The sequence below is a fragment of the Rhincodon typus genome, chromosome 20 (assembly GCF_021869965.1).
Source record: "Rhincodon typus isolate 14 chromosome 20, sRhiTyp1.1, whole genome shotgun sequence".
Taxonomy (NCBI): Eukaryota; Metazoa; Chordata; class Chondrichthyes; order Orectolobiformes; family Rhincodontidae; genus Rhincodon; species Rhincodon typus.
Window position 1 is genome coordinate 41998969 of NC_063351.1, and position 15325 is coordinate 42014293.

At 44.7% G+C, this 15325-nt stretch overlaps 1 protein-coding gene across 3 annotated transcripts in view; it reads left to right on the forward strand.

The window, feature by feature from the left end:
* LOC109937767 (Kv channel-interacting protein 2-like) overlaps window positions 1-15325 on the forward strand; it is a 287621-nt gene that overhangs the window by 249013 nt on the left and 23283 nt on the right. Inside the window, exon 2 of one of the 3 annotated variants that reach the window (XM_020536270.2) lies at window positions 8053-8148. The exons of the other annotated variants lie outside the window; for them this stretch is intronic. Within the exon in view, the coding sequence (XP_020391859.1) occupies window positions 8053-8148 (96 nt within the window). The remainder of the gene's footprint in view (window positions 1-8052; window positions 8149-15325) is intronic. 3 annotated transcript variants of the gene reach the window in all.

Below are 15325 nucleotides of genomic sequence, written 5' to 3' on the forward strand. Positions count from 1 at the left end.
TCCTGGACAAATGCAATCTGCATCACCATAGGGCTAAGAGAAAGAAGGAAAAGGAGTCAGTTCTGTAAAGGCCCTGATATCAATTGCCTCAAGTTTAGTTGTGACATTCCTCACAGCCAAAACACTTAAGAGGGAGGCAGTGGCTCAGTGGCACTGTCGCTGAGCTAACACTCTAGAGCCTTAGGCTAATCCATTGGGGCAATGGATTGAAATCACAACGTGGTAGCTGGTAAAATTTAAATTTAATTAATAAATCTGGGAATGAAAGCTTGGAAAAATTGGACGTGAATTGATTGATGTTTTTAAAATAACAGGCACCAAATGGTTCAATGATGCCGTTTAGAGAAGGAAACCTACCATGCTTATGGGGTCTGACCTACGTGTGACTCCAGACCCACAGCAATATGACTGACTCTTAACTACCCTCTGAACAAGCCACTCAGTTCAAGGGCAGCTAGGGACAGATAACATACGCTGATCTTGCCATCATGTGAAAGAGTTAATGAAAGCTTTCCACTTTCTGGAAATATCAGAGACCCACATTTGGGGCTGAGAAACGGAAGTCTAGTCAGATTCCTGGGTCAGAGGCTTTTAACAGCAGAGGAGTAGTAAGGGGGGTTTTAATCTGGGGAGGGTGGGGAAGAGATAGCATGAGCCTCTCCAACATTAGTTCTAAAATTAGACATGACATAAACCCTTAATAATTTCCATAGCAGAAATGTGTGCTGCAGATGAAGATGTGGCTTAATTTAGTTTTACTGAATTACTGGTAATTTAATCATTGATCTGGCTGGGGTAAGGGCTTTTGTTAAAGTTTCAATTTTCGACCTCAAATATTGGAAAACTGCCAAACCCATGGCTGTGCGCAGTGCAAAAATTTCTGGGAATTATTAATAACACTGCCTGTTCACATCAGACCTCTTACTGCTTATTCTCAATACCTTTTATTTATTCCGCCATCCCAGTTCTCCATTTCCAAGGTAAAGATTTGAATTCAATCTTTGAAAAGATTCGTTAAAAGTGGGTTAGACAGCCCCTGGTGGGACTTAAAAGAAAACCTTAATAAATTCCATATTAGGCACTTGTGATCCAGGGGACATTGAGGCTTAATTTCATTCATGGAATCAAAATTCAAAAGGCCTTTCAAAATGTCATTTCCAGGAGGTCAATAGAATAGAAGAATTCCCTACAATGTGGAAGCAGGCCATTCGGAAGAGCATCCTCCCAGGCCCAGCCCCCTTACCCTCTCCCTGTGTAGCCCTGCATTTCCCATGGCTAACCCACCTAGCCTGCACATCCCTGGACACTATGGGCAATTTAGTGTGGTCAGTCCACCTAAGGTGCACTCCTTTGGCTTGAGGGAAGAAACTGGAGCACCCGGAGGAAACCCATGCAGACACAAAGAAGCACCCCAGCTCACTGGAGACCCACCAGTCAGGAATGGTCTGTGCTGTGCTGCTGGACCACATGTGCTCCCTCTCCACAGACATCTGAGCATGGACATAACCACTGAAGGGGCAGAGGTAGGCCATTCAGCCCATCTCGTCTGCTCTGCCATTCAATGAGATCATGGCTGATCAGATAAATTCTCAACTATACTTTGAGGTAGTAGGAACTGCCGATGCTGGAGTCTGAGATAACAAGGTGTACAGCTGGATAAACACAGCAGGCCAAGCAGCATCAGAGGAGCAGGAAAGCTGACGTTTCGGGTCTGGACTCTTCTTCAGAAAAAAGGGTCCAGACCTGAAACATTAGCTTTGCTGCTCCTCTGATGCTGCCTGGCCTGCTGTGTTCATCCAGCTCTACACCTTGTTATCTCAACTATACTTTCCTGCCTTTATCCTATAAACTCTGGATTCCCTTACTGCTTAAAAATCAGCCTCGAACATATTTAATGTCACAGCCTCAAAGGCCCTCTACAGTAAAGAACTCCACAGATTCACTACCCTCTGAGACAAGAAATTCCTCCTCATCTCTATTCTAAGCGGGTGGCTCCTCATCTCTTAAGTTCTCCTTTTCTCCTGCAAAGCCTTGTCCTTCTCCAGCCACTATCTCAACAGTTAATTCCAGCTGCTTCCCAAGACATGTCACCGTCTCCAGGATCTGGCCAGACCAGAAGCTAAGCCCTAGGGGCTTTAAAAAGATAAACTAATTTTTTTTTTCATCCAAAAACTTTAGTTGATCAAAGTTGTTGGGAGTTGGGGTTGAATAGGCTGATTGACTGACATCCAATCGAGTAACAGCAGTGAGTTCGCTTTCCCATTGGCCATGGGAGACAGTGTTGCAATGATAGACGTGTTGAGTGACCAATGGCATGAGAGCTGGGGGAGCTGGTGGTGGTCAATGGATTGGAACCTCCGGGAATGATTTCCTACCAGAGTTGGCTAAGTAAGAGCAGATTAGTTTGTTAAAGACATTTTCTGATTCTAGAAGATTCCCCCCCCCCCCCCCAATCTGACTCATATTCCAGCTTTGTGTCTGCTTGCTGTCTCAAAACTTCTCTCTCTGCATGCTGCCAATGGTTTTCACACATTATTTGTTTGTCCTGATTACAACGGGAAGGTTCTGCGTTAAAGGGGAGCAATGTAAAGATTAAGAAGGAAAGAGCCCACAACTTGTCATTAAAGTACCTGGTTACTGAGTGCGACATGCATTTTCTAGTTTTCCTGGTGACATTGGGGTTAACTAATTGAGTGTGGTTCTGCCTAACTCTGTGATCACTCTTACTGCTTCATTAAGAGTCTGGTGCTGACACCCAAATTGTGCAACTTTGCACAGACGCTGCTAATTTGTGATGGTTTGCACTGTTTCTTTTTTCTCTCTGCACCCTGCTTACCCAATTTTCACCCACCACATCTTCCTGCTCCTCTCGCTAACCCCACCTGTGAACTCCACAGTGACTGCCCGGTGACAGTGGTACCATAGACAGCCACCAAGAGGCGCTCGTGAGTCACAGTTGCTTTAAAAGTTCTGGAGTCCAGAATGGTTCTGGTTCCAGGATGCTTCTTATTTATAATTAGAACCAAACACTGGATAAATAGACTGGGCATCTCAATAAATTTTAATAAGTAACAATGCTGATTATTCTGCCTTCCAAGTTCCTTATGAAATTTCCCTACTCTCGTGTCTTTGGTCTTCCATTAATTGTCCTGTCTTCTTCAGTCCTCTACCTGAAGATAAGCCCCTTATTGAGTTATGGCTGAGTACTGTGAAGTGAGGAGATAGACCCTGAGCCTACTTCAGGCCAGAACAGGGAACTGAACTCTTTGTTTCTGGCATGCATCTGAGCCGCAGAGGCTTCACATTTACCCAACTGAGCTAAACACACCTTGCCCCACTTATGCCACTTTAGATTAGTGTTCTGAGGCTGAATTATATTGGTGCCACAAATTCTAGACAAAAACAGAAATTGCTGGAAAAGCTCAGCAAATCTGGCAGCATCTGTGGAAAGAAATCAGTGTTAACATTTTGGGTCGAGTGACCTTTCCTCAGAATACAGATTCTAGGTCTGAGACTCAACGACCCCTCCGTGAAGGAAAAGCCCCATCTTTCATTAGCCCCTTTACGAATTGCAGCGTGATTTTAAAAAAAATTTAAATATGGACTTCTTTGTTCCAAACAAAAAGAATGTGTGGGAGGGGATCCTGGGCAATAGCTTATCAAGGCTGCTCTGTAAAGGGATCTGAATCCTTGCTCGTCGGTCAGGAGTATTCGTAGTTTGCACATTATCCACGCCCCATGCTACAAACTCATCCAACAGAGGGTCTATTGTTAAACCTTTGGGACAAGTTGGACTGAGAGGTCATTGATCAAAAACAGTGGGAATGTTGAGGAAACAAATATTGACTGTTCATCTCCCACGTGAGCACCATATTTATACACTATCCCCATCAAACAGTCCCATGATAGATACAGCGCAGGGTTAGATACAGGGTAAAGCTCCTTTTGCTCTTCTAAACTAAAAGTAAATGGAAAGTAAAGTTCCATCGACACTGTCCCCATTAAACACTCCCAGGTCGGTGCAGTAAAGGATTAGATACAGAACAAAGCTCAATCTACACTGTCCCCATCAAAAACTCCCATGTCAGGTACAGCACGAGATTAAATACAGAGTGAAGCTTCCTTCAAATTGACCCCTTAAAACTCCCAGAACAGTGACAGCACAGGGTTAGATACACAGTGCCCAAGGACAGGCAGAGCACAGGTTCAGATACAGAGTAAAGCTCCGGCTCCAGGCAGAGGATAATGAAAATTAAAACTTTTTTTATAAGCTGTGGAGGCTGGAGCTCAATTAAATAGTTTGATAGTCAGGTTAATAGATCATTTTTAGTTAAAATTCTTAATGGAACAGCACGAGATTAAATACAGAGTGATGCTTCCTTCAAATTGTCCCCTTCAAATGCTCCCAGAACAATGACAGTACAGGGTTGGAATAAGATAGTCAGCCATAACCTAAATAAATGATGGAATAGACTAGAGCGGCTGACTGGCCTCCTCCTTTTCCCATATTGTTATGTTGCTAACTTAACACTGTGGGCCAAGGCCTTTGAATAATTTGCTGATGGCTGAAAACTGTAATGGGTGGTGTTAAAAAGAATGGGTCTGGTCTGCTGTTTTGTACTCCAGGGTCATATTTTAGGAAGCAAGTGTGACCTCAATGAACAATGAAAAGGCAAAAGTCCCATTCTGTGAACTCCAACGCTTCCTGGGGAGGGTATGGGATTGTGGGCAGATATAGGTATTTGAACTGAAAGGTGAGAGGGCACCATGCAAACCCCCATACTAGCACAAGTGGAGCAAAAATAGATGAAAGCTTGAGAACTCCTACAAGATGTTATGGATCTGTGAGGAACAGAAAGATTGTAGTGTGGGGAAATCTCAGCATTACTCACTAAAACCTCCTTAGATTAGACAGGAGAGCGAGTTGTGCCCAAGTTCTCACTACACAGTGACCCCCCACCAAGTGTCTCAACCGACTGTGCCTCACTGGGAAAATGACCAAACACACACACTCTGGGATGGGACAGGGCTTGGCTGTGATGCTTTATGCTGCTGAATAGCCCAACCATGTTCACCCTCTAGATTGATGATACCAAGACGATTGGGTTCCTGGACAACAGAGATCACCCCACACACACCCTCACCAGTGCAGAACCCTCCAGCAGCAAACAGTCAGTTCCCATAAGGCAGGGAGTGGGGAGAAAATCTGAATGAGTAAAACATGATAAAACAAAACAGAATCAAAAGCTAACTGGGATTTAATTCTTTAAAGACAAGTTGTGGCGAGTGTTTCTTCAATTGTTGGATGTCACAGTCCACTGGCTTTCAATTATTCTTGGGTGTTTTGCATTAAATAAGAATCATTTCAGACCTTATGGCAAAGTTTCCATTCCCTTCTACCCAGCACCGCAAAGCAGAATGCTAACAGCACTCAGCCCACTGAGGGGCATTAGCCCCACACCCCTGTGTTCTGGGTAATGGGACTGTAATTGAAACAGAGCCTCAAACTGGGAGATCAACCAGGGCAAGTTGTGAAACTGAGTTCATTATCTCAGGTCGTTACTGAGCTGCTTCACAGATGTGAATTCCTGACACTGTCTTACTGTGTGTGATTGACCCCTGCCACTTAAGTATTGTGGCTACAAGAGCAGGCCAAGGGCTAAAACTCCTGCAGTGAGCAACTCACCTCCTGACTCCCCAAAGCCTGCCCACCATCTACAAGGCACAAGTCAGGAGTGTGATGGAATACTCCCACTTGCCTGATGGGTGTAGCTCCAACAACACTCAAGAAGCTTGACACCATCCAGGATAAAGAAGCCTGTTTGATTGGCGCCACATCCTCAAACATTCAGTCACTCCTCCACTGATGCTCAGTAGCTGCAGTGTGTACCATCTACAAAATGTACTGCAGAAATTCAACAGGAATCCTCCACTTTGCAACTGCTCTCAGGCTGGGAAAGGGCCAATCACTCATCTACCCATCATGAGTTGCCGAGTAAAGGGGTAAATTGCTGTGGTTAAGATATTTATATACATGAAAAATTCCCTCTTCCATGTCTGCCAGACTCTTGAACCCTGTTAGTTGTTGGGTTCAGGTCAGCTGTTATAAAAATAGTAAAATTCTCAATCCAGTTCAACAAGTCCACTTCTGGTCCTGGGGACAGCCAATAGCTCCAGGGAAGCAGGGACGTTTGCAATCAGGAGGGTAACTGCCTTCCTATGTACCCATTAAAACTAGTGACCTGCTTCATCTAACCCCTGCAATTGGACACCAGAACCTAACCCCACCCCCCCCCCCCCCCTTCAGACAGCCCCTTGCATTTTCCAGTCCCTGCTCCTAACCCTGTCCACCTCTGCCATCAACCGTTCCCATCCTATCTCCCGAATATATTACCAGTCTCCCAGCCCTTTGGCCCTGTGTTTGTGCCTCTGCCTAGCCTTCCCAATCCCTCGCAGCCTGCTATCTGCTATTTGGCTACAACCTGGTAACCAATGACCTACCCAGCTGACATCCCTAACCCAGCTGGGCTCCAAAGTGAGAGTTATCAGGATCTGAGAATAAATACAGCGGCATCTGTGGAAAATGCCTTCCTCTAGACCTCGACCAGCCCCCACCCCATCTGACCACAGGCTAACATCTAGCCCTGAGTACCAGAGTCACACTCTCACACAGACATTCCGTCACTTTCTCACTCATGCTCACAAACTCTCATTACCACATAAACATACACACATCCCCACGCTCTCACACATAAACACATACACACACCCCCACGCTCTCACACATACACACACCCCCACGCTCTCACACATACACACACCCCCACGCTCTCACACATGCATTCACATACATACAGACTCTCACACATCAACATACACACTCACACACCACTACATATACACACACATCCACATACACCAAAGCACAGACATGTCCACGTACATTCATACACACAAATACACACTCACATACACTTACATTGTCTCTCTCTCTCTCCTCCACACACACTCCCTCTCAAATGCACAATTTCTCACACATACACATTCCTCTCTCACACATATCACTGTCTCTCGAGTACACAGTCTCTCATGCACATCATGCACACATTCACACAGTCTCTTGAGTGCACACCCATACATGCATACGTAGTCTTTCGTGCACTAGTTCACAGTTGCTCTAATGCACGCGCTAACACACACTCACACACACACAATCTCTATCATACACAGTTCTGAAGAAGGGTCCCAAACCGAAACATTGACTTTCCTGCTCCTCTGATGCTGCCTGGCCTGCTGTGTTCCTCCAGTTCCACACTGTGTTATCTCTGACTCCAGCATCTGCAGTTCTTGCTATCTTCTCTCTCTCTCTCTCTCGTACATACACTCTCTCTTGTAATACACACTCTCCTTCATGCACACACACTCACTTGCACACACAGACATGCTCACATACTCTCTCACTCTCTCACGCACAAACACACTCCCACACACACTTGCTCACACACATATACTCCCGCACAATCATACACATACTCTCACACAGACACATTCTCTCTCACACACACACACACAAAATCACACAGACCTCTCACAGAATGACAATCCTCTACAAAAGGTGAAGGAAAGCTCCTCCATTGATGTGAGGTTGCGATCTCCTGCCAGCTTCCAATTGGTCAAACTGATTAAGAACTTGTTGTGGTGTTTGTCCAATCACAGCAGTGAAAGTCACCTTAAAGGGGAAAGTGCTGGGTCAGCGGGTCACCACCTTAAACCCCATTGAGAACTGAAACTGACCCTGAGTAATGTCATGTCCCCCGGTACCTTGAGATAACCGAACACTATAATAGCTGCATGATTCATCGCAGTATCCATCTCTTGCCTCTAGAATAAATCCCAAGATGTTTGAAAAGCCAGTGGACAAGTTTTTCCAGCTGACAAAATCTCAGAAAATTGAAATTTCTGATTTTAAAAAGAAGTGTGGTGGTGGGAGGAGGGGTAAATTTTCTTTATTTTTTGGTTAATTTTCTTGTTATTTTTTTTGATGACTTTTAGGCAACCAGCCTCGACACAGCACTAAAGCACTAAAGCAACGTTTCCTGAAAATCTTACCTTGCTGTCGGCCTAGGCTGGTCCCCTCACTCAGTGAATGCAAGTGAAACCTTCTCTCCACCTTCTTCTCATGACTTTTTGTGTATAATGATGATGCTGTTGTGTTTTTTTTTAAATCTTCTCTGAATTCGCTCAGTGCATTCTTCCATTGATTTGCCCCAGTGTCATTAATATCCCCCGAGCACCCCATGGGCAGTATCTCCATCGCCCTAGCTGGGTCCAGGCAAAGCAGGGCAGGGCAGCACTCAGCAAACAGGACCTGTTGACAAAACCCACCAGGGGGAACAGTCTACAGAGTCTACTTACAAAGACAAACTGCAGCAGTCTGCAGAATCTACTTACAAAGACCCCCTTCGAGCATTAGTAAATCGAATTCATGGCTCAATCTGTGGACAGCTTCCCACTTTGGGAAGGGAGATTTCTCAAACTTGATACAGGGAGTGGAGAATAATTGGGAAATATAAATTGAGCACATAAAACGAACCACAGTCACTTACAGTGATGGGATCTCCAGGTCTAATTGTCGGGGGATATATTCAGTCACCTCCATTCTGGCTGTGATTAGTGGTGTCTCTAAGTACAGTCATCAATAGCACTAGTCACCATCGAGTCTTAGGAGAATTATCTTGAATTGAATGGAAATAATGCTGTCACTATATTTTCTTAGTCTGTAATTCAAATGAGACATTAATGTACACTAAAGGCTATTAATTATGCAGAAAATATTATTGACCTTGACAGAAGAGTACAGTTTTCGGGAACTTGAGACGTAAAGTGGTATAGTTCTCATGTTAGACACATCCCAAGGTAAGGACAACTAATCCAGAGAATGTGAGGTCTCATCACATCCAGGTCTGGAATGTACTCGCAGGAGTGCGGTGGAGATAGGTTCGCTTGAGTGGTTAAGATCTGGAATGCACTGTCTGGGAGTGTGGTAGAGGCAGGTTCACTCAAATGGTTAGGGTTTGGAATGTACTGTCTGAGAGTGTGGAGGAAGCAGGTTCAACTGAAGCCGTCAATGTGAATTAATCTATTCTCTCAAAAGGAAGAATGTGCAGAGTTACACATAGAAAGTGGTGGAATGAAATGAGGTGAATTGCTCATTCATTCAGAGATCAAGTGCAAATACGATGGGCCAAATGGCTTCTTACTGCATTGTAACAATTCTGAGTGTGATATTTCTGAATGACTCATCGGCAGCTTGAGAATTTGAATTCAGTTTCAAAAGCATGGAATAAGATCCTAAGGAGCTCAGGCAGCATCAGTGGAGAGAGAGAAATAGAGTTTATATTTGGTATCGATCGCCTTTCATCAGAAATAGAAATAAAAAGCCTGGTAACGGGGAAAGTGACCATAATACGACCAATGATCATTCAAATCCACTGGTTCTGTCATCCCCTAAATGACAGTTTGCAGACCAAGCTTAATAACCTTATCCTTTTGGATTATGCATGATTCTAGTCCTCACAGCAACCATTGACTAATGACTATCTTCTGAAATGGCAGAGCCAGCCATCTGCTCATATCACCTCAATCTTGGGAAGGATTCCCACCAGCACTCAGACTTTATTCATCCATGGCATCCCTGAATAGACCAGCTCCTTTCTTCGCCCATCCCTGATAGCCATGGTGGGATTTGAACCCAGGGCCCCAGAACGTTAACCTGAGGTTCAGGATTACGAGCCCAGTGATATTACCACTACAGCAACACTTCCCATCAATGGGCAATGAATGGCCAACAGCACTGCCACGAATGAAATTGTGAGAAATGACAAATGTGGAAATGAGGAATCTTTGTCATGACCTCATTGAAGTTTTCAACATGTTTGAGAAGGAAGGAGGTGAAACAGTTCTGTCCTAGAAAAATGACGTCCCTCTTATAAATTACCAAGGAGGAGAGTTTAATGGAATTGCAAAGTGATTGGAGAGAAAAGGAATTGAAAGATAAGGTCAGAGGTAGGCAGCTGATGTTCAGATCAATCAATATAACTAATGGGCCAATGGATTCGCCTGGATCTTAAATCCATTCTGTGATCAGTTGGTTCAAATCTGCACCTTTAGTCGATGTTAGATGACAGGTGGAAAAGTTCTGCCTGAAACTAACCGAGAATTTTCCGGAAACTATTTTGCTGAACTCAGTATCTGAAAGGCCAACATCAAGTGGACTCTCCAGGGCCATCTGCTGGGAGACAGAGGGTGACTTTTAGGAGGCAGGCATGAGAATGAGACCAATTCTTGGGGGTACCTGCCATCACCTACTTAACCTCATTAAAGGGTGTGACAAACATATCATCTCAAACACTGCTGATCAGAACAGAAACGTCCGTGCCTAACCAAGGCAGGTGGATGAAGTTTAGATAAATGATCATCTACCATTCAAATTAACTATCAGAACAGGCTTGAGGCTAAATATTCTACTCTTGGACCTACCCTCCTTCCTCCTGTGTTTTATACAGAGCCATGGTGAGGCCACACCTTGAGTATTCTGTGCAGTTTTGGTCTCCTAGTCTGAGGAAGGACATTCTTGTTATTGAGAGAGTCCAGCGAAGGTGCACCAGACTGATTCCCAGGATGGCAGGACTGACATATGAGGAAAGACTGGATCGAGTGGGCTTGTACTCGCTGGAATTTAGAAGAATGAGGGGGGATTTCATCGAAACATATAAAATCCTGATGGGACAGGACCGGCTAGATGCAGGAAGAATGTTCCCAATGATGGGGAAGTCCAGAACTAGAGGTCACAGTCTAAGAATAAGGGGGTAAGCCATTTAGGACTGAGATAAGGAAGAATTTCTTCACTCAGAGAGCTGTGACCTTTTGGAATTCTCTCCCACAGGAAGCTGTTGGGGCCAGTTCATTAGATTTATTCAAGAGGGAGCTGGATGTGCCATTGCCGCTAAAGTGGTCAAGGGGTATGGGGAGAGGGCGGGAATGGGATACTGAAACTGAATGATCAGCCATGATTGTATTGAATGGTGCTGCAGGCTTGAAGGGCTGAATGGCTTACTCCTGCACCTATTTTCTATGTTTCTGATGATTAACATCATGTTACGGCCAAAAAATACATTCAGCGCATTTAAAAACATAACATAATCAAGCAGGATCAAGATCTCTTCATGAAGGGGAAATCATGGCTGAAAAATTTATTGGAGTTTCTTTGTTGAAGGTAACAAGCCGATAAATAAAGGGGAACCAGCAGATCTATATATTTGGATATTCAAAAAGGTTTGATAAGGTACCACAGTTTTAGCTACTTAACAAAATAAAAGCCCATGGTCAACATTTTGGATCCAGTGACCCTTCTTCAGAACTGGACCCGAAACATTAACTCTGCTTTTTCTTCACAGATGCTGCCAGACCTACTGAGTTTCACCAGCAATTTCTGTTTTTGTTTCAGATTTCTAGCGTCCGCAGTTCTTTGTTTTATTTAAGACCCCATGGTGTTGGAGGTAGGCTATTTGTGTGGATTGGCTCACTAATAGAGAGTTGGGGGGATAAGAGTTGCATTTTCATGATGGCAATCTGTAACTGGTGGAGTGCCACATGGATCAGTGGACAATACATATGAATAACTTGGTTGAAGAAAGTGAATGTTCTATAGCCAGGTTTGTGGATGACACAATTAGGCAGGAGGGCAAGTGATGAGGATGACACAAAGAGGGTGCAGAGGGACCTAGACAGGTTAAATATGCAGGCAAAAACTTGGAAGATAGAATATAATGTGTGGAAATGCGAGGTTATGCACTTTGGCAGGAAAAATAAAGGAGCTGAATATTACCTAAACTGAGAAAAACAGCAGAAAGCCACTGCACAAAGTGGTTTGAGGGTTTTCGTGCATTGACTCAATAAACTAACATCCAAGTTCAGCAGGTTGTGAAGAAAGCAAATGGCCTTTATTTCAAAGGGAATGAAGTTATTAAAAAGGAGTGCAACCAGAAAGTGCTGGAAAAGCTCAATAGGTCTGGCAGCATCTGTGAAGAGAGAAACCCAGTCAACAGAGTACGGAGGGATTGTCTTATGAGCAAAGGCTAAACAGGTTGGGACTCCACTCACTGGAGTTTGGAGACATGAGCGGTGATCTCATTGAAACATATAGGATTCTTAAGGGGCTTGACAGGGTAAATGCTGAGAGAGTGTTCCCCCTCATGGGAGAGTCGAGGACCAGAGGTCATGGTCTCAGGATAAAGGGGCACCAATTTAAGACTGAGATGAGGAGGAATTTTTTCTCTCAGAGGGTTGAGAGTCTTTGGAACTCCTTACCACAGCTCCCAGTGAGGGCAGAGTCCTTGTGTATATTTAAGGCTGCGACAGTTAGATTCTTGATCAGTCAGGGAAGCAAGGGTTTTGGGGAAAGCACACGTGAGGAATGTTGGAACAGCCTGTTCCTGTTCCTATTAGTTATGGTCTTAATGTTTCAAATCTGGCATGGCTGTTTCTCAGAACTCAAATGCTGTGGAATTCATTGAATCCCTACAGTGTGGCAGCAGGCCATTCAGCCCATCGAGTCCACACTGACCCTCTGAAGAGCATCCCCCCCTCCCCCCCCCCCCCCCTATCCCTGTAACCCTGCGTTTCCCATGGCTAACCCACCCAGCCTGGACATCCTTATATACTACGGGCAATTTAGCATGGCCAATCCATCTATCCTGTACATCTTTGGACTGTGGGAGGAAACCCACGCAGACATGGGGAGAATGTGTAAACCCTACACAGGCAGTTGCCCGAGGGTGGAATCACACCCAGGTCCCTGGCGCTGGTGCTAACCACTGAGCCACCGTGCCACCCTAGTTTACAGTCATATGAGGGTGTAGGTAGAGCTTCAATTTAACATTTCACTTGAAATGGAGGATGAGTCTCCTCGGTAACCCCAGTATTCCTGAGCTGGGAAGGGTTTCCGGCTGTGTCGACTCTGCGTGGAATCTTGCTGAGAACGATTATCCTGCTGCATCTTGTCTCTCACTGTGACAACAGTGACTGCACCTCCTCAACAAGTCTTTGTCAGTAAAGCAGCCAGGGGCACTTGTTGGCAAACTCTATAAGCCAATGGACAAAGCTAGCTTGGATTAAGCCAGAGGTAGTGAGTTCAATCCTGTTGCGACCTTATGGAAAATTGAATCCATTAGATCTGGTACCTCCCTCGCAGATTGTTGGGGGAGAAAACCAAGTGATTCTTTAGGGTTAGCAAGCAATTGTCAAATCTCAAGAAGAGAGCAGAAAGGGGGCACCTTTTGTGTTTGACTCCTTTTTTCTAAACCTGATGAAGAGATGGAGATAGTTTGTCATTTCTGAACATTGTGTATTAAAGTGCACATTGAATTATGGTGTTTTCGCTTGGGAATCGCTAAGACTGCACAGATGGAGAGCAAACATTAAACCAGGAAAAGCCACTCAGCCCTTGTGTGTTCCAGGTTACTGCACTGCAGGATCCAGACGTTTCCTAAAGTTTTCAGATACTCCTGCACCGCCCCACCCCCCCCAAATTCCTGCAAGGTGGGGTTTCTCAAACGTTCCTGACTCTCTGAGGAATTAGACCCATCCTGTGAGCAGCTTCCAATTTGTTGTTTTTCTGATCGTTTTAAATCTCTTCCTCCAACCTTACTTTGCCAGGCAGATTTCATGTCATTATCCTGCACTGTTTGTCCACAGTCATTAAAGTCGCTCCATGTGAGCTTTTAATTTGAAGGGGACAAGAGACAAAGTAATGTGTCTGCATTTCCCTAAGACCCCACTGTGTGCAGTTTCGATCTTCAGGTTTGAAGCTCACTCCTGTTGGTGGGGTGGGGGAAGATTGGGTGGGGGGTTTGCATTGGTACAGTGACGGTTCACTAGTTTAAATCCTGGGATTTTTTCTATGATAAGAGGTTGAATAGATTGGACAGATATTCTCTGGAGCTGCAAAAAATGAGAGGCGGTGTCCATGACCCACTAACAATTCTGAAAGGGTTTGACACAGTCGAAACTGAACTTGTTTCTTCTGGTCAAAGAATCTAAACCATGGTGGGATGGGAATAGCCTCTGCATAGAGGACGGAGATGAAGCGAGATTGCTCCATGTATAGAGTGGTGCTTCTCTGGAATTCTGTATGTCAGAGGTTGTCCTGGACAGATGTTTTGTTCTCTCAGGTACTCAAGGGAAGCAGAGAGCAAGTGGGAAGGGGGAGGTTGAAGCTCAAGACCTGCCACAATCCTTTTGAACAGCAGAACAAACTTGATGGGCTGACTGGCTTACTCATGCTCCTCTTTCTTAAGTTCTTGTGATGTCATGACAGAAGAGGAGGCCACTTGGTCCATTGTTCTGGTGCTTTCCCTTCAGCCAAACCTTTAAAATGAAATTACAGTCCGTGTCCACTTGATAAGGTATTTTTTTCCACTGTCTCAGTGATAACGTGATCATTAACTTCTCTCTTCATCTGTCTTATGCTAACTATTCAGCCCATCCCTCTTTGTTACCCAAACACTAAGTAAGGCAAACACCAGGCACCACTTCAAAATCCTTCATTGATCTGAGAGGCTCCAATACATCATCTCTTTAACACTCCCCCCAGTGAGAGAAACCTAAACTCTTTTGCCTCACACGTTCCTTTAATTTCTGTTCTTTCTCTCTCTCTCTCTCTTTCTCTCTCTAATGGATGTCTTCACACTCCTATTTCAAAATTTGAATATCTCTCCAATGAGGATGCAGTGTGGACAGATTGCAAACCACAGTCCAATAGATTTGCATTTATGTAGTACCTTTCACAACTTAAGGTTATCCCAAAGTGCCTTTCAGCCAATGAAGTATTTTTAAAGTGTAGTCACCATTGCAGTATAAGGCAAAGTGAAGGTCAGTTGGTGCACAGCAATAACACACAAAAAAGCAATAATGTGATAGTGAGCAGATTAATCTGTTTGAATTATGTTGGTTGAAGGATTAATATTGGTCCCAGGACACCAGGGAGAACTCCCCTATCTTTCAAAATAGGGAAGACAGAGGATTTAGAACAATACCTGAAAGCCAACAGCTCTGACAATGTGATTCATCCTCAGTACTGACCCTCCGGCAGTGCAGCACTCCCTCAGTACTGACCCTCCGACAGTGCAGCACTCCCTCAGTACTGACCCTCCGACAGTGCGGCACTCCCTCAGCACTGACCCTCCGGCAGTGCAGCACTCCCTCAGTACTGACCCTGTGACAGTGCGGCACTCCCTCAGTACTGACCCTCCGACAGTGCGGCACT